The sequence below is a fragment of the Taurulus bubalis genome, assembly GCF_910589615.1.
Source record: "Taurulus bubalis genome assembly, chromosome: 13".
NCBI lineage: Eukaryota > Metazoa > Chordata > Actinopteri > Perciformes > Cottidae > Taurulus > Taurulus bubalis.
In genome coordinates, this window is record NC_136601.1 from 9,432,165 (window position 1) to 9,452,257 (window position 20,093).

The following is a 20,093-nucleotide window of genomic DNA, read 5'->3' on the forward strand; positions in this document are numbered from 1 at the left end:
CAAACAAACCATGAATACATGGCAGATAAACAGTTCTCACATAATGGCAGATTGATCTCAAAGAACAAGATCTTGGGAACTGACAATCACAGACCAGGTGTACATCTGCACCTGTGACGCTGCTGCCTTAGTATATCAGCATGACATGTAGTGGCGCAATCTAAATCACAGTTCTCGTTATCATTTGACAGTAACTGTGTCAATATATTTATAATCAGTTAAATTGGAGTAAACGGCATGTATTCATGCTTGGCCATGCAAAGCCCTTTGCCCAACAGATACTTAGAATTAGAGACGACTTGGACCTGTGACCAGGTCATGCACTGCATTAACTCAAATTGTTCTCTTCTTTTTTTTTTCTATGTTTGTAACTAAGTACATATATATATGTGTGTGTGTGTGTGTGTGTGTGTGTGTGTGTGTGTGTGTGTGTGTGTGTGTGTGTGTGTTGGGAGTCTCAGACTCACACACAGTGCAGTCTCCATGAGGTCAGTGGCTGCTGTGATAATGCTGAACTGATGCCGGCTGTCAATAGCCATTCACCAGGAGAAAAGTGCTCGCCTGTTCAGTAAATTACACAGTGCGACGTGAGCTGTGAGGTTCACAACAACCTGACCCTACTGTTGTTGGGAGAAACAATAGAACAATGACTGCAATAAGCTTTTCCAGCAACCATCTGTGTCATGCTGCTGACTACAAAACACCTTTCCATTACTCCAGGGCTGCAGCTATTAGCTCACCATGGCATTGACTCCAAAGTGATTTAGAGAGGTTATTGTAATGGCACATTAGATTGTCTCTGACACTTCTTCATCCAGTCTTTTGTTTTGTTGACCTTGACATAGGTGGGCTTTTTGAACACAATATAGACTGAAGTGATCATTTCTCAATATGGCTTGTTTTGTCAGGGATGAACATGTGAAGTTTCATTATATTGTTGATTACAGTAGTATTATAGTAGTTTTGTCTTAGTTTGTGATGTGTTTTCTCCATTTTTCCTTAACTATGCCTTTCCCACGACTTCTCCAAGCATTCACGGGAGCAGTATGAGAAACTGTCCACGATGCACAAAAACATGCAGAAGCTCTATGAGAGCATTGGCAGCTATTTGGCCTTTGACCCCCACTCGGTCAGTGTGGAGGATTTCTTCGGACAACTTGCCAACTTCCGCATCCTCTTCATGGTGAGTATATAGAATATGGTTTGAAATATATCATGTTTATGGTTCTTTCCAAGTTGAAACACATGCAAACTAACAGAAGCCCACACCCACACATGCACAGTCTTTTGTACACAGTTTCACACATAATTTGTGGGTTAAATATGTGCAGAAATATGTGCAGATTTCCAGGAGGTCCCTAACATTACAGTGTTATTCTTTTCTGGATGAAACTCATGTGAGCGGGAAAATATTTTAACTTAAACTTACTTATAGTTAAACATACATGATAAACAGTATAATTCATATGATGGACAATATTTTAACTTAAACAGACTTAACACACAAGGGCTGATCTCTTACTTTGCACCACTATGAAATTGTACCTGAACGATCTGTATCACATAATGTTGCTAAGTCCACGTGTCTACCTGTATCTACCAGGCAGCCTGAAAAAGCAGTGTAGATTATAAATAAATGTGCCGAGGAAAGTACAGATAACATGCAGTGTCACTTGCATTGCTGCATGGCGGTTTTGGAAATTCTTAAGTGTTATTAAGAATACAATTATTTTTGCTATGGCCACTTATTATAAGCTGCTCCTCTCAACCTTTAGCTAAGGTAAAGACACACAGTCATTTCCACTGTGTTTCATGCCAGCCTTTGAAGACATTATACAACTGTAATCTAGAAGTAAGTAGCAAGTGAAACATTACATCTGATAGTCCATCAAGAGTTTTGCTTTTGAGACAATCAACAAATTCAAGGGGTGATTTCACTTTCCTTGTATAAAACTGCAAGAATGGTTTTGGTGATGGAGTGTGTACCCTATTTTCTGGCCACCTATTTTGGTCTTTATATTCCCTTGGTTGGCCCTGAAATGCTTTTTAGTTATTTTTAGTTGTTATTTTCTCCAATGCCATCTTAGTCTGGAAGGTTATGAACAAGCCCCTTTTTTATTATATATACCGGTAATTATTATATATATAAATAGTTTATAACCAATGATAATGTAATTGTTAGTAGATATAAGTGTTTAATAATTCATTGGTGAACAACTAAAACCCCTCCTGTGGTTACCCGGAGGTTGCTGTATGAACAGATAATGAATACAAATATAGTAAAAAGCATTCGTAATGGAAGAAAATATGTCTTCATAGGAAAAGTTCTAATAGCTTACAAATCACATACATTAATAAACTGTCCTTACATCTGCCCACATGTACATTATAGTACATTATAAACCATTTATTAAACATTTGTACAGCTTATGTGTGAAGTATCTTAACTTAGAGGCACTTAAAGTAAAACCATTACCCGCTTCTATGGCTAAAAATGGGGTTGCAGATGTTTTATTTAAGATTAGTTTGGTCCAATCAACATGCTGGATCTGGTGTGCGTTTTAAATCTGGATACATAAGAAGATAATGACACAAATGATACTCTTTGTTTTAAAAATACATAGTTTGAATGCAGAAGTAATGCAATTATATAGCAATTATAAGTAATTATATTAATTGTGATATAGGTATAATGGATTGAAGCTAACAAGCTACATGTACTGTTCTTTACATCCAAATGGGAAACACAATTGCTCAATGAGATTTACCCGAGTAAATGCTCAAACCTGCAGAACATAACTAATATATATATATATATATATATATATATATATATATATATATATATATATATATATATATATTGAAAGTAGCTTGGAATAGGATAATGTATAATAACAGTGTCGCACTGATAAAAGAGCGATAAAGGCTTGGGCAAGCCGCTTTACCTGTTAAACACAGTTTCGTTAGCTTGCAGTGGTGTGTGTCTGTGTGTGCATGTGCCATCACTACAGGGCATCTCTGCAGATCCCGCTGGAATGTATTAGGATGTAATGAGTCTAGAGAGGTTAGGATTTTAAAATCCTAAAGTCTGTGAAAATGCTCCACTCTCTACCTGAGTGTTTTAATGTATTATGGCTGTGGAAAATAAGTATTGTATCTACTTCTACTAAAATTTATATTATGGGACATGTTCAGTTCACAAAAAAATATAAATATTTTTTAGAATATATTTCATAAACACTCCTCCTTAGGCACTATAACACAATTCACTGTGTAGATTATGTAACACATTTAAGTGTTTGTCCAAATTTCACCGATAAATGTAGAAAGAGAATACACAAGTGGGAAAAGTCTGCTTCTTGCAGTGTTTTAGGAAATGTGGTCACAGAGAGCAGTGAATAAAGTGAACAGGGAAAAGCAGATCAGTTGTTAAAGAGGTAATAATAACGACAAGCAAACACCACATCATCTCAGAACTAACAAAAAGCTCTTCTGCCATCCCTCCTGGCACCACCCCAAATATTCCTGGTGTCAGGATGATGACTTGGTATCTGGAAGGCATGATCTCCGTCTTCTCAATCCATTGTTTGTGAATGGCAGGGTCCCCTTGTCTGAATCCTTCTTCTCTCTTTTTCTAATACCCATCTGAAACCAACTTTTCATTCCCACTGATCAAAGTGTACCAACACACAACACAACGCTCCCTCAAGGATTCCAGAGTTGCATATCTCTAAAAGAGGCATCCACCCAAGAAAATAAATTATTCTCTCAAGCAAATAGCTGCATATGAATATTTTATTACTGATTTAAACTTCCCTGCTATGGATAAGGGGAGGGAACTGAGTGGGATAAAGTGTTGTGCTGTTGGAATTGGGGGTGAGGGGATGGGGTGGGGCTGGTTATAAGTTAATGTATTCATATAAAAACAATCCTTTAATCACCATTTTCTTCAGATATTATTTATAGTTTTTGGCTGCTCAGCTATACTGACAGAAAGGCTAATCCCATCTGCTTGCAGAGTACAAGGAATCAATGGCTGTTTCTACTTGAATGTTTTTATTTTCCTACTCTGAAAATAACTGAGCTAGCTCCTTTGCAGCATCCTCCTCAGCTTTTTTTCTTCTTCTTTTGTCAGTGAATGAATTTTAGGGAGATGTCTGCTAGTTATTTATCTTTGACAAAGTCGACCTACATCCACCCTCACTGATTTGTTTCAAATGGCAAATCTAATGAATATTATGACTTCTTGGCAGCTAATATTTCAGGGAAGAGCCCTGAATTTAACTTCTTGATATGCCTGGTGTGCCTCAGACTTTTATTTCAATATTGAGTTGTTTGACTCAGACAGAACATGTTCACTAACTTCCGTCTTTGTTGCATTGCCCTGTGTAATGCATTCACAGCACAAAGCATCTGCAGTATTAAAGAATTCCATTGCAATACAGTCACCTTAAATTGCTTTTACTAAAAAGCTAGGGCTTAATGCACCCGACCGACATGAGCATTTGAGTAAACGCATTGACAGACAGTCCTCACAGAACTGAATGTAACTGATAAGAGAATCCATTAACTCTATTTCCCTTCTGTTTCATCTCTCTTTCTCTCCCTCACTCCCATCCCATTCTCTTTTTTTTGTTCTGTGACCAATGAAATATTATTTGATTCCAGCAAATGGAGACAGTATTCGAAGAGTCCAACAATTTGTTAATTTAATGCTGCTTCCATATTCTGAAATAGATTATGAGTGAAATGCAATCGCAGGGTCTGTATGTGTAATCCTGACCAGGAGCATTGGGGATGAGGATTTTTCCATTAATGAGTTATCAAAGCGCAGCAGATGGGCTGGGATGAGCTAACAGTCTTCCTTGTTAATTGAGTGACTTTCTAACAAGACCAAAAGATCCAGACCGGGTTCCCAAAGTAGCAAGATAGAGCATCTATGAGATTAGAATGATGATTTGTGTGTGTGTGTGTGTGTGTGTGTGTGTGGGGGGGGGGGGGGGTATCTCTGGGTGTATCTGTCCACTTTTGAGCCTATTTGATATTTCTAAAGATGACTAATTCCTTCACAATATGACAAATTATCCTAATCACGCTAATAATGCTGAAGATGATGCTCTGTCAGTGCCACTCTCCCCACCTTCTTGCTGAATAACTGTCACGTTCCCTCATTATTTTCTCTTACACTAGCATGACACATAAAAATCATTGCACCAGATTTTGGAGGTCACCTCTCAATATGGGAATACATCTATGCCGCAGAGCAGAAGTCTCACAATCTGTAACCTATAACTTCTTGAAGCCACCCCCCCCCACACACACACACACACACACACACACACATACACACACACACACACACACACCCTGGCACACAGTGTAACAGATGGCTAATAAACACATTTGCTGCTTAAAGCCCAGACGCTGTAGTGTTTGTAAAATTCAAATGAAATATAGCAGTGACACTCTCTGTGTGAGATCACTGGTGCAACTGAGCAGTTGGAAATACTCATTGCTCCCTCATTGGATTGGCAAACTTGTATGCACGGGAAAGGAGTCGTGCTGTGGGAGATGTATTGTGCTGTGCAGGGTCAAGGAAGAGCAGCAAATACATTGCATGAATTATTGAAAGAACAAACCCTGAAAAGGAAAATGCTGCCGTGCCCTTGTTGGTAGATTGGACCTGTGGGTTGCACAACATTCAGTTTTCCAGCCAGTTATAGATAGAGGAGTACTTATAATCTCCATCTTAGACACACCGGAGGCCATGAGAAGAAATGAGAGCATGTCACATTCATGGCCTCTGGTGTGTCTAAGATGGACAGGCTTTTTGGCTCATAAAGCCTCAATGTGCCGCCTCAATAGTGTTGTTGACAACCCCAGCTGGCATTAAGGTGCTATTATGCCAAACCACATGTTTTGTTTTGTCTTTTCAAGAAGATTCTTACTCTAGATTTACATACCATTTACATACCCCCTTGAGCAATATGTATACAATACCTGCGCCGCATTTTCCAACTAAAGACCAGAAAGGTTCAGGGCACAAAGCCAGTCATAAACGTGGCCTGTGGACTGCAGGATTATTCGGTAGAATCAAGGCCACAAAGGACATTTTCTATCATGGTAGATAATCATAGGGGAAATATATTTTTGACCTTGCGGGTTAGTTTGAAGTGCTGCACTACACTTCTGACTGCTTTCTAGTGTATCTTTGGTTCAACTCCTCATGCGGTATTTTGTCAAAACCTTCCAAAAATATGTGCCTGTGGTTGTCTATGTTGGTTTAATCTTTATTCTTTTTGTTAGAAAAAAACAACCTATTTATTTATAAGAATTTGATTATTTATTTGCAAACAGAATCCTCCATTTGTTGATTGGTAGCCAGTACTAAAAATAAAGTGAGTCATTTTCTTTCTTCTTCCCAACATCTCTTATGCTCAAAGCAAAAATATCAGCCTCGGTACCTAAGAAACATTAATAACACCTGTCATCACAGAAGGCCGTGTAATGTGGTCAATATTTCTGGAAAAGCTTGTAAGTGATCCTTGTGTCCAAGGACAGAGGATGTTTTAAACTGTACTCTGAGGACAATTTTTGATTTTTGATATTGGGCTGGACAAATAATATTGAATTTAATTGAATGAATGAGCCTCCATGGTAAATGGTGAATGGAATTGCATTCATAGATACTTCATAGTCTTCCAACCACTCAGAACTTATTTTGTTTCTTAAGTAATATTTCAATTGTTCTGTGGTGCTTAATTATGTCACGTTTCAAGACCACAGAAGTTAATAAGTCTTGAGTAGACTGTGGGAATTAATGCGTATTATAAATGTATACTTTCTTTAGCTCAAGTAGAAGTTCAAAGTAGACAGTAGATGGTTTCCCCTTTAACACATAATTTAGCTCTCATCGGGTGGCACCATAACTGTTTTGATGATCTTATACAACGGACAGATGCTCAAAATAGCTTGTTTCTATGGTCTTTCTATGAAATCATATATTGCACTTTGATCTTTAGTAGATGAGAGTACTTAAGAGACTAAATGAAAACCAGAGATTTATTTAAAAAATATATTTTTTTCAACAATCATACAAAATATTTAAGAGAAACCAGATATTTTGAATTTCATTCAGATGAGGTTTAAATCTGGTTCTCTGCACTGAAGATTATTTTTGAAAACACATCCGATGAGGATTGTTTATCTCTCGTATGTCCTCCTACAATATAGTGTTGGCAAAAAAATGAGACCTGATACAATCAGTTGTTGCCAACGGCAAAATAGAGGCCGTCAAAGAGAATGGTAAAGAGAAAATCAGGAGATCGCGGAAACGTATTTGTTGCTATGGCAATTAGTAGTGCTGTGTGATTAGAGCAACATAATTACATTGCATAATCATGTTTACAGTCAGAATTAGTTGTTTGTTTAAAATAAGTTTAGCCGGCAGGATTGTATTTGTAATCTGCATGATTTATCGTCCAATTTATGCTGTAGAGGCTGAGCAATGCAGTGATATTTCTTCCAAAATGACCTGACTCCTGACAATGGACGAGGACAGAAATCAATCGGATGTGTGCTGCCAGTGATGCCCGTCACTTGAAAACAAAATGCACATGTTAACTATTTCGCCGCTGAATAGACATCACAGTTCTCATCCACTCTAATTCAAAAGAGCAGCAAAGTGCACACAGTCGATCGCCCTCATAGAGTGTAGCTGCATCGTTTACACAGCCGTGATGCGGTGATAAAATGTAGGTTGATTTTGAGTGTTCACCGAGAGCTGACGAAGCGAAACGTCCCTTTATATTCTAGTAATGCACATAACACGAAAACACATTCACTCCCTGTTATTCTCTCTCTCTCTCTCTCTCTCTCTCTCTCTCTCTCTCTCTTTCTATCTCGCTTTCTCTCTCGCTTGACCTTGTCATCCAACAAGGAGAAGGAGACAATGAGGGCTTGTGTCCTTGGACATGGAGCAAAGCTCTACTATTGACTGGCATCATGAGCTGCTCTTACCTTGTTGCTTCCCCGCAATCCCTGTAATCCCTCTGTCTTAGCTGCCAACACGACACACACATCAGTGCACAGACAGGGCCATGCCTTCACTTACACACTCACACACACAAATGCATACATAAGGGGAAACATCACAGATGAGCAGAATCTCAAAGATGCTCGAGGACAGCATAGGCACACAGGCTTATATGTATGTATCCATATACAGTATGACCTCTCACACACATAACACCTATGATGGGTCCTGTCAAGCACTCTGCCACAGGCCTGGGATGAGAGAACATTTTGTTGTTTCCAAAGGTCACACGGTTGCATCTTACTCTCTGTTGGCACGAGAGCAAACTGACACATTTGTAAAGGCTGAATCCGTACCGTTGATTATCTCTCTTTCTCTGACTCCTTTCTGACATTTCAGCCGGTCACGAAGGAGGATAATATCTCTGTCTCTGTCCTCAGAGACTGGCACACTGCTGCAACTCTTTTCTCATGCAATGGCTCCCCCATATTGTCAAAAGAAATATCCTCGCATTGTACATGTGTATGATGATCATCTAGCCTTTTTTTGAGAGCTATATTGATGTATTATTGACAACAAATCAGCTCTGTGTGTCATTGAAGATATGTAAAGCAGTGCAGAAGCCTTGCAGACAAATATGCTTGGATTAAAAGGGATGATTTATTGTTTATTCCAGCATCTTATCTCTAACTATCAAACCCTTCTCTGAATAAGAATTTGACGATGGCATGCTGCCGCTTTCTGAACACTATACAGTAGCGAAGACACTAAAAGAGTTGGGGTGGCAGGAGACAGATTCTGATTATATCTGTGTGTGTGTGCGTGTGTGTGTGCGTGTGTGTGTGTGTGTGTGTGTGTGTGTGTGTGTGTGTGTGTGTGTGCCTCATCAGGAAGCGGTGAAGGAGAACCACAAGAAGAGGGAGATGGAGGAGAAGATCAAGAGAGCCAAGCTGGCGAAGGAGAAAGCAGAGCGGGAGAAGCAGGAGCGGCAGCAGAAGAAGAAGCAGCTGATTGACATGAACAAAGGTATGCCACTTCTCCCCGAGCCACCACAGAGATGTGGAGGCAGGTGGGGAGTTAGGACGAGGAGAACAGGAGGATAGAAAGGTTTCATGGAATTGTGCTTCACACAGATTTGAACTCTGAAGGAAGAGGATAACGTGGAGGAGTGGGGGGAGTCATCTTTTTCAGCTGTAAAGGAATCTCATACTTACTCTCATAGCCAATACAATGCTCCCAAACAACAGACAGATTATGCTACTTTCAGCTTTTTTGTTGTTTTTTTGCCCACATAGGAAAATAACATTCCCTTCTGCAATAATATGCATATGCAGGTCTAAAGATGTAACACATCTAATTCATTTATAATTCAGTAATAGTAACAGTTATTGAAATGTAGTCATTTATAATTACAAGGACTTTGTTTGAGTCCTTTAGAACTGGCAGTGGCATGCAATATATAGGTCACATGTAAAGACAGGAAGCTGTGGTTGCCTTATAAAAGAGGCTGAAAGTGGCTCTCGATGGCACTTCTAACACGATCATGCTGTTGTTTTCATCACTGGGCATGTGCAAGTAACACGACATATAAGTAATCATTCCTCCAGTTAAGACTATTTGCAGGCAGCGTGCTGTATTTATTGTTAACCGCTGGAACTACTCTATTGTCCTCCAGCGACGCCAGTAAACCATGTATTGATCAGTGGAAGTTGCAGTTGTTCAGACATGAAAAATTAGAGCAACAGAGCTGGATGCCTGTGTCTAGTTATACCAATGACATTGAGATAGAATTTCAAGCCTGAAGGGGCTTTGCAAGTAGTTTGTGTGGTCTTTTGTCAATTTTTTTGACAAACAAGCTGGGATTTCCACAATTCACCAGCTTCTAAATGTCAGTGTCGGCCAAGGACCTCTCTGTAGCTCAGCCACTTGGGGAAATGTGACAAGACAGTCTTCCGTATACCACAAACTCTCTTAGATAATTGATGCATACTACAGTTTTTTTTTCTTTTTTTTTCACCTCTTTGAAAGCTTCACTTTTAATAATCCTACATGGCTGAGCTGAAGGAGTCTGTCTAACCTTCTCTCTCATGCTGGCTAACCAGATGAAGTAGGTATGATATTACATATTTCTACCAGAGCAGATTTTGATCTCAGTTTCTGAATGCCATCTTATGACTTGCATGAATAAAACATGAGGATGACATGGGCAACGTTGCCTGCAGCCTTGGAGATAGTGGGGATTGTCCTCCACACCAACACCTAGCTTGTTAGACTGTCGCGATCACAATGACCTTGGCAGTCATGAAATAAACACTTTTGAATTCAAAGGTGCGCTAAACCCAAGATACCTTTTTTACACTGTCAAAGCGCTTACCTGCATTGACTACACATTTTCATTAAACCTTGAATAGTTCCCGTTCTGTGTACTAACTTGTCTCTCATGCAATCAGAGAAAGGACAATCAGATGTGGCGGTCTTTAAATGGAGGCTTTGAATGGAAATCTGAACTCAGGTTGGAGGTTACAGCGAGCTTGGTATTCCGCTCTTGTGTTTTCTCTCAGTTTCTCTTTAAGCTGTTTGGTTGGAACACACATAGCAGGATATTCAGTGTTTTCTTGTTGCACATCTTTCTTTTCTCTGCCTCTACTTCTCTCAGTTGACAGCCTTGGCTTGAGTGTCTTGGCTCTTCTCTCCCTTTCTGTTCTAAAATTCTGTGTGCTTCAGATATTTTGAGTTAGTTATTTGAGGAGCCTTTTCACATCAATATTGCATGGCGAGCATCAGCCATGTTTTCTGTGAAGGTTGATGAAAATAAGGTAGTGTTCGGCACAAAGAGGGCTTTTTTAATTCCTCTTTCCATTAATTAATCATGCCCAAACATTTTTCACATTAATTTAGCATTTTAAAGTTTGAAAGGCTAAATGATGTGTTGAAATAGATCTTTCAGACGGATAGATACAATTGTTGACCAAAATGTAGTGCATTTTTATTATTTGTATGTTTACTAATCCATAAGCATTAACAGATGGAGGAAACATATGGCCATTGCATTATAAGAATTAAGTACAGGTCAATGTCTCTTTAATGGATTTACTGATTTTATTGCTAAGACTTTTTGATGGATCATACTATTGTATTTGGTGCAATTTAAAGAGGCTATTTTTGAGAGGGGACAGATTTGATGTAATTTCACAAATTGCGACCTAATCCTTTTCGCTTGCAAATGATTAACAATGAAATGCATATTTAATGAGAGTTTAATTAATTTAGCTTGTGTCAGAATGGGTGGGGGAGAGAAAACAGACAAATGCTTTTAGGAAACTGATTTAAAAAATATATAAATGTTTTACCTATTTGATAAAGCTTGAGATTATACCCTCTCTGTAAGTGGATTGATATGTGCAGTTCTTCAACAAGCATGATTGATAGATGAGACAAGTGCTGAGCTAAACGTGTTTTCCTTGTAAAGTATTAGAAATCCTCATGTAGGAAATTGCTTATAAAATCATTACCCGCTCACCCCATTTGTTTTAATTTGCTCTAAGTGGATTTCCATATTCTCTTCAACTGACCAGATGTTCAACATTTACCAAATTGCTTTACTTCACTGGGAATAACTGTTGAACACTGCAGAATAAACCCAAACTATTGCTTCTGTTTAAAGATGGTTTAGAATGGTGGTTCATCACAGCGGGATTCTTTTTCTTTTTTTTCCCTGCGACAAATGAAACAATGTTGCGAGCAGCATGCTGAGTGTGTCAGGATTCGGAGCATGGAAGAGCATCTGGACTTTGTTTCTCTAAGGCATTTGTGAGGAGTAGCAGGCCCCTCTGGTCGCATACTCGGCTGGCATCACCGGGGTCATTGCCCCCGTCTGGGGCAAGTGTCTGCACCCACATGTCAACTGTGTACCCCAGTCAAATCCACTAAGCTTTGAACAGAGCCGGAAAGCGCACATGCCGCTTTGAGCACAATGCAGCTTGGCATTAGGCACACAGAAATAAACAAACAAGGACAAAAAAAAGTTATTTGAACATGTTATATAGCCCGGGCAATTTGCCAAGGTACTGTATGTACCACAGAGAAATAGTGAAGAACTTTATGTTTAACATATTTACTGTCAACTTTGCTCAGGCCGACTTTATACAGTATGGTTTTCAGTATGTGAACAGTTGTAGTAGCTCGTGTCACGGCCTACTTCACCATATAAACCTCTGAAAAACGTTGTTATTGCCAACCTGAGGAATATCAAGTTTAGGAGCATATTGGTTGGAGCCTGCGAGTTTTACAACACCTTTTATGGGTGCACCGACGGTCTGCTATCTTACCTGACTACACACATCAAATGTAATCCAACTGGATTTATGTATTAAAGGAAACTATTTTCGTAACTAATCGAAGCTCTCAAAATATGATTTGATTGGGGAAAAAAACTTTGTTCAAACAATTATTGAAATGGACCGAGACAGTAATATTGAAACCTTAAAAACACATTAAGAGGCTGCACAGATGCTGATTTTATGACTACATTTTACCTTCAAAGTGATAATTTTTCCCTGTATGAATTAGAGCCCACTCAGCCGCTTCAATCTATTCTTGCAACAGCTTGCAGACACCAGCAGAATGCAGACCCATACAGCGAGTTGCTCTGAGGGAATATTATTGTGGAAAATAGGTTCTGTCAAGGTGTTAATATAACTATTGAACACACATCATTATCATCTTTAATATGATTGTCTTTGTTCACACAACAGCTGGAAGTTGTGTCTACTAATATATAAAAATGGCCCATTAATATAAAACGTTGGTCTTATTATATTAAACATCTCAAAGCAACACAGTCTGAGATATTTAACAAAATGTCCAATAATTTAAGACCCTGTTTGCAGCGTATGGTTTATTGTTCATTATAAGTTAAATGGGCTTATATTTCCATTTCAATTTATTTTACAATTATTCAGCATCTTCCTTTTACTCCCCAAAAGCTTATTTTTTTGTGCTGTTAATAGTTATCTAGGTGTTTTTTTACGTTCAGCAAGGCCTGCTGGGACGAGGTCTCCATGTCTCTATGATTCTCTGCAGAGAGCAGTTGGCATGTTGACAATGATGGGCCTGCAGCTTCTATTTATGCATCCTTCTTGTCAACCTTTCACACGCTGAGGATGAACTAGGGTATGTTGACATAAATAAACGTGGGCTCCTCTCAAAAAAGCATTCGGTTTACTAAATACAAATCAAAATAAGTTAGTTTCGGCTGCATTTCAGTGTCTGCATGTTTTTACATATCAGTTCTTTTCAGACATTTAAATGTGCTTCTAAGGAGTATCACGCATAGCATTTGCGAGGTAATACACATTTAGGATCCACATCCACACAAACTAGCATTCAGCCGTTTGTAGAGGCTAGTGGAGTTCATTTAGATCACCTGTATTGATTATATGAAACTAGCATGTCCTTAACACAGTGTCTTATCTATTGTTCCTATGGTTATGGTGCATTTTCCTGAAAGACAGTTATGGATGTTTTGTTTTTCTTTTTTTATTTATTAACGCACATTTTCCAAATTGAATTATCTATTAGTGTGGCATGCTAAACAAAATTGACGTATTGCCATGCAGTTGTCTGACTGGCTGTGGCCGACAGAGCCCTGTCAGCAATGACAGTGGCAGAGATGTGGATTGATGGCTTTGTGAGGCACTGACAGCTGCCGGAAGGCCAGTGCATACCTGCGTCGCAGCCGTGCCAGCTAGGTGATCATAGACAAGGGCTGACAGGCCGCAGCGGGGTGGACGGGGTTAGCGCTCTAAGTTTGCATAGTGTCTCCGTAGCACAGTCGACATGGCAAACAATATCAACAGGGGAGATAGCCTTACAGCGACGTGAAGGTCAGAAACTTATGGAGATAAAAGAAATGTTTCTTCGAAGACTCACCATTCTTCAGCTTAGCTTGGGAAATGAAGCCGGTATTAGGAAGCTAAAGCTGACCTTCATGTTCGCTACAGAATATAACAAACAAGGACAGACCTTTCCAGGATGTAATGATGATTTATGGCAAAATGCCTCTGAATTTGTGGCCTGTTTATTCCCTTAAGTGTCATTTCTTTGTCATGCCACTGATGGCTTTCATGCCGGGTTATATATTTGTAGTATCTGATGAGTTATAAAAATGAAGGATCTTTCACTACATCTGCATATGGATGTTGCTGCAGTGGAATTCCAAACTCCGAGCAAATTGCTTTTTTTCTTCGTCCTTGCATTTGAGCTGTCGCTCCAGAGTGCAGGATGTGCAAGACATGCTCTGGAACTCCTGAGTATAGATTGGCGAATTCCATCATTACCTTGAAAGATGGGAACAAGGGCACCAGGATTATCTGCTGTCATATACCCATTGTAATAAATAACAGCATATTAGATTGTGCTATCTCCGGTCGAATTCGGTATCTGCCCCAAGGCGATGATGCCGCACAGAATACGGCTCACTGCATCTCAACTAAGAGCAAACAGCATGAATAAAAAAAATGCTGAAAAAGAGAATAATTCATAAATAAATGACATGCAGGCATTACAAACATCTGATTGACAGCTAAATGCCATGTTGAAAGTGAAAGTACTACAATAAGATACTCATCCTCCCAGATTGTACCATTTCCAATGCATTTCTATAGATATATGACAGCATGAGGAAAACAAGCCTGGCTTCATTCTATGAAAAATACCATTCATTAGCAATTAAAGGCAACACCAGGGTATAGTCTCTCTCTCACATTTAGTCGTTCTGCTTCTTGCAGTGATTTTCTCAAGCTGAATATGTTTTTTGATTTATTTTTTAAAGTCTTGTGGCACTTAGTATCGAGAGAAAGACATAGAACACTAAGCAAATTGCACCTTAAAGCTTTTAATCCCTTTTATCTTTTATCTTTAACTTAATTTAGTTAAGGTCACAATCAAGGAAGTGAGACATGCATCAGATATCTACTTCCTGTTTTTTCCCCCCTCTTATTCCAATCTGTGTGCCTCTCTGTCTGTGTCTCACACTCACTATACTCATCCCACCATGTTCTGTTCTTTCATCCCATTGCTTTCATAAATGTCCTTCTTCTTCTTGGTGAACTCAGCTCTGGCGCAGTTGAATCTCGTTAATTTGTGGACGGTTCAAATGTCAGATAATTTCCCCTCCCAGATCTGGACCTCTCCAGTCACTTTATAGTCAATCACAGCTAATTACTTTCAATACAAAGACTATCAAATCCCATTGTTAAACCCGTATAGCTTCCCCAGACAGCACTGCCTTTCACTGATGCAAACAGCCCACATGTTTTTTTGGTTCAGATGTTATCTTGATCTAGATTTCAAAACTCTGCATCCTCTATCCAAATGTGCCACCCATGTAAAATGGGTAAACTTCGCTGCTCTGGAAGGATGAAACCCAAAATGTTTAAAGTACCTCAATATACTTCCACATGCCAAAGCCTCTTTGACGTCCCCGCCATTGTAATTAATTTATGCCAAAAGTCTGTACAGTTATGATGCATTGCCACATACTGTGATCATACCCTGGGATGTTGGCATGGCACTAATGGATCAGGCCTGTGTTGGTCCACACGCCAGAGCTGGACAGTAAAAGCTGTAAAAAGGTTTGAGGTTCACCCAAACAATAGAAATGTCTGTCACCTGCACCTCTTCATCCAAAGCACTGAAATTGTCTTTCACTAAGCAGTCCATCACTAATCTCGAGGATAAAAGGAATACTCCATAATGGTTATTTGTATATCAATTACTCAATTAGTAAATGTGAATTTGAAACAGTTTTGCTGTTTTTAAACACAGCCCCCATGTTTTTTGTATTCCTATTTTAACATGGAAACGTGGGTAATACAACGTTTTCTTCCAGATTTAAATGAGTCAGAGTAATTGATAAACAAATGGTCATTTTGGGGATGTTCCTGGAATATATCAGATGAGGTAAAAAAAAAGAAGAAGAGAGAAGCATGTATCTTAAGCTAACCACCGAAACAGAGCAACGTTTGCATTTCACAGGCGCAAATGTGCTGAAAGTTGAATTTGATGAGCCTTATAAGATTGTGCTGTAAGACCACACATTTTGATAATTTTACACTGAGCAGACACCATCAGCGTTTAACCCCTGGTTTGAGACAACAGTACGAATGTATACAGTTCAGGGTTTACCATATTGCAGCTAAATTTAGCTGTACCCAGCCTACGCAGAAAAATTATTTGTCAATTGTGGTCTACTCTGCTGTGACGACATGCTCTTGTGTTCCTGCTGGCACCCTGACATGTTGACCCCATGTGGCCGAGAGAAAGTGTGTCAACTTAACATCTGTCAGTGCTGTGTTGAAGCTCTCCCTTGTGTGTTGGTGGAGTTACTGGGCAGGCTAGCCAGAAGCAGTGGATAGCTGGGGAGAGCAATATGGTAACTGGGGGGGGCCCGCAGGCAGTAGAAGTAAATTATAGCCAAAGAAGCAGAGTAGGGTGACTACTACATTGCATGCATCTCTCTCCCCCCCTTCCCATCTTCCAACCTCCCCTCCCTACTGTTTCTCACTTGGGGCCTGGCATCATCCATCCAGATGGAGGGTTTATTTTTGTTTTTGTTTGTTTACTTATTCATGCATCCAGCTATTCGGGGCATCGCAGGGGCTTTCGTTCCACCACGGAATGCAAATCGCCACGGCGGCTAATCCACTTTCATCGCTCCCTTGTCGACATCCAACTTCTCCCCACGTTTCCCACAGTCTCACACAGCCAGGACGTCTCTTTCTTTCAGGGTATGGGATCAGGCCTGCAGTGACCAGGCCAGCCTAGCTTCAACACTTGTCTCTACTTCATGCATTTGAAACACAATATACCTCTCACCTCCCACCCGCCTTCAAGACATTCTGCTTTCTCCACATTTTCCCTTCCTCTCCCCCGACTGACCCTGGCGCCACACAGGGGCCATATTAAGAGAAAAGTAGAAGCTACTCGGCCATTCCCCTTGGAATGGAGGGTTGTGGGAGCATCCCTAATTGAGTTAGGGAGGACATGAGTGGGTTTGCCCATCAAGTTGTTACAGTAAAACAATTCAGATGAATCAGCAAGCAAATCTATCTTTTTTATTAGCCATCTTACCCTTCCGTTCCCCTTTTTCCTCCTCTCGGTTTCGCTGAAGTAGCCTCGCTGAAGTAGCCTAGTAAACATGCACACCTACAAATTACAGGCCTGTCTGAAAAGTTTCTCGGATCATTGTGTCAAAGCTTTTGTCAGAGTTGGGTGGTTGGACTGCAGGGAGATGAAAAAAAAGGGGGGGGAGACAGTGAAAAACAAAGGAAAGACATCTAACAGGTGCATGACTGCTGTCCTTCGGGCACTTGAGTTCTCTGTGCTTTCTGTGGCAGTATGGTCTATGTCTGCACGGGCCTTAGGAGCTGCTGGGACTGCAGGTAAGAGGACGAGGGCGAGGGGAGGGGATGACTCCACTCAAAGCCAGACAGTAAGAGAGTAGACACCAGAGCGGCCAGAGTACAGGGATAGAGTAATGCAGGTGTTTGTGTATGACTAGGTGGCGGAGCCTGAATTCAGATGTGGAAGGAACACAAAACCAGGTGCAAAGCAAGTGAGAGTAGAGAAAGGGAGACAAGATTAAAAGAAAGTGTGGTTGTTGCCTCTCCACCTGGCCATAAAGCAGCAGCCCCCCTCCATCGAGTCCTTTGTTTCACGGCTAATGGTCCAGGTTAATTGCACAGGTGACTCTCTGTGGGGGAACAGATGGGCTCAAATGTGTTCAAAAACAATCTGCAGCAAGCACAAATAACTTGTAACGACTTGTTCCTCTCCTCTTGATTCTTCCTTTTCCTTCTAATCTGTTCTACTGGAGTCGTGGAGGGCGGCTTGGGTGAGGTTAAACTCTCACTGCATTCCTTTTTCACAGTGGTTTTAATTCATCAAGCACAAGGCCTGTAAGCACTCATTAGATCTCATTACAGTGCAAATTAGACTCAGGAAGTGGCTGCTGGAAGAGTGGATAGTAGTGGATAGTAGACATATCTCTTATGCCCAATGTTCCTCATGTTAAACACTTTCATTTGTTTAAGGAGAAGCACACTACGCTTGTATAAATTCAGATATATAGTTGTGATGGATTCAAATATGTCACGATGATGGATGTCATTATTTTGTATGCTTACACTGTTATTTATCTTTTCAATTAACATGGCACTGTTGCTACTAGTTCCACTCAGAGCATAAACGATGTCATAATTTGCCATTATATTAGAAACCCATGTGTATCAGACAAAAGCGTTCATGAATTCTAAGAATTATGTGTCTTTTCCCCCATGGATCATGAAGGCTGCATGTGATCCATCAGAAATTGAGTTCTCTATCGATCTGCTGTGTTCTTTCTCCCCTGCACAACATGCAGTCGATGACAGATAGCAAATTTATTAACAAGTTTTGTTGACACTGCGGCATAATTATCGGGAATGCCATGCTTTTGGTGTTTCGGAAAAAAGCCCAGCATTTCATTCAAATACATTTTCTGCTTGGATGATTGAGTGAAAGACTGTCACGTTTTTGAGGCGACAGCTGTTCTTTTACACCTACTATATTTTGATTGTTGTAGATGACTGATTGTAATTGGCAGACATAAACAAATAAGATGTCAGGTTTTGCATAATTTAAGCTTGTTTGTTTGATTCCTAATTGGTCCTTGGCTGTGGTTTCAAAGCCTGTATGGGGGCTTCGATGATGCATTGGTTTTCTGAAAGACTTGGCTAGATGTCTGTGTCTCCTCTAACTGATCTTGCCATGAGCAGCCGTGAGTAGAGGTCATCCTGCTGACATTAGTTGGAGTATGCTCTCTATCTGCCTCCATCCAACTTTCTATCCACCCCTCACTGTCTATGTTTGTCAAGCACTCATTTGCCTTCTGAGAAATCTCAAGTCCCATACATTTAGATTAGTTAGTTAGGACCAATAGTCTTACAAATATACAACATGTGTATCACTCAATGTATAGGCAGGTTTTTAAGTGTAGGTGAGTGTCTGTGTTCCTGTGCTTGCATACTGCACTGTATGTTTTCGAAATAATTAAATGTCACAGGGCTCAGGCCGTCAAGTAGCCAGGAAGGTGTTTTACGACCTTGTGTCTTGTCTCGCTCCACTAGTCCCTCTCAATAACCCACTCCACCGCACTGACTGGCGCACCCAAAGACACCCTCTTCACTTTTCTCCCCAGCTGCCTTCTTTACTCTGTCTTTCTTCCTGTGTTGTGCCTCCTCTCTACTATGTTTCCTCTACTTCCTTTCTTATATACTATTTCACAATATCTACTTCTTCTTTTCTTATCCCTCCCTTTTCTCCCTTGCAACTGTTGACACTTGACTTTGTGTTCAGCTCCTGGGATCGGGGAATAGTACATTGCAGTCGCTTTCTTCCATTTGTACTGTGGGTACTTTTTTTTTCTTCTTGGGAAAAACTAATCTAGTTTGTTAAGTTTGTATGGCAATCCTGCTGAGAGCACATTGCTCGTGTTATCCCTTCTAATTAGAAAATGTGATAGTGCCGCTTGTAAATATATTGCAGAGTGAGCCAATCCCCAAGGCACACTGTTACATTTGGCACAGCCTCTGGGTCCACCTGATATTCAGGTAAAGGGCGGGGGGAATGGAGGTAGGCAGGGATCAAAGGGGAAGATATGGAATAGGTACACCGTCTCTCTCTGGGAGGTAGAGTTTCACAGAGCTTTATTTCTGCTCTTAAAGGTTTAACTGTTTAAGAAAGTACCTAAAAGTGCAAAAGCCGCAACCATGTTCCACACTTCCACAAGATTTAATAAGATCATTAAAGGACCCCGGGGCTGTCTGTTGAGGTGCCCACCAAGGTGTTTCATCACTGGAAGGGTTTGTCAATGTCTTGGGTCTTAGCCTGTCTTAACCCATTTAGAAAGCAATTTCCTGTGAGCAGAGGGGATCTTTCCTCTTGAGAAAGATCTTTGGGCATAAAAGGTTAGCTTTTCTGTAATTCCCCCCTGCATGCAATCTACCACTGCTGC

The 20,093-nt window shown here is 40.2% G+C and overlaps 1 protein-coding gene across 1 annotated transcript in view; it reads left to right on the forward strand.

Moving 5' to 3' along the window:
* diaph2 (diaphanous-related formin 2) overlaps nucleotides 1-20,093 on the forward strand; it is a gene marked incomplete at both ends in the record, with an annotated part of 346,857 nt that overhangs the window by 286,301 nt on the left and 40,463 nt on the right. The window contains 2 exons of the mRNA XM_079228942.1: nucleotides 1,019-1,183; nucleotides 8,929-9,064. Coding sequence (XP_079085068.1) covers nucleotides 1,019-1,183; nucleotides 8,929-9,064 — 301 coding nt within the window. The remainder of the gene's footprint in view (nucleotides 1-1,018; nucleotides 1,184-8,928; nucleotides 9,065-20,093) is intronic.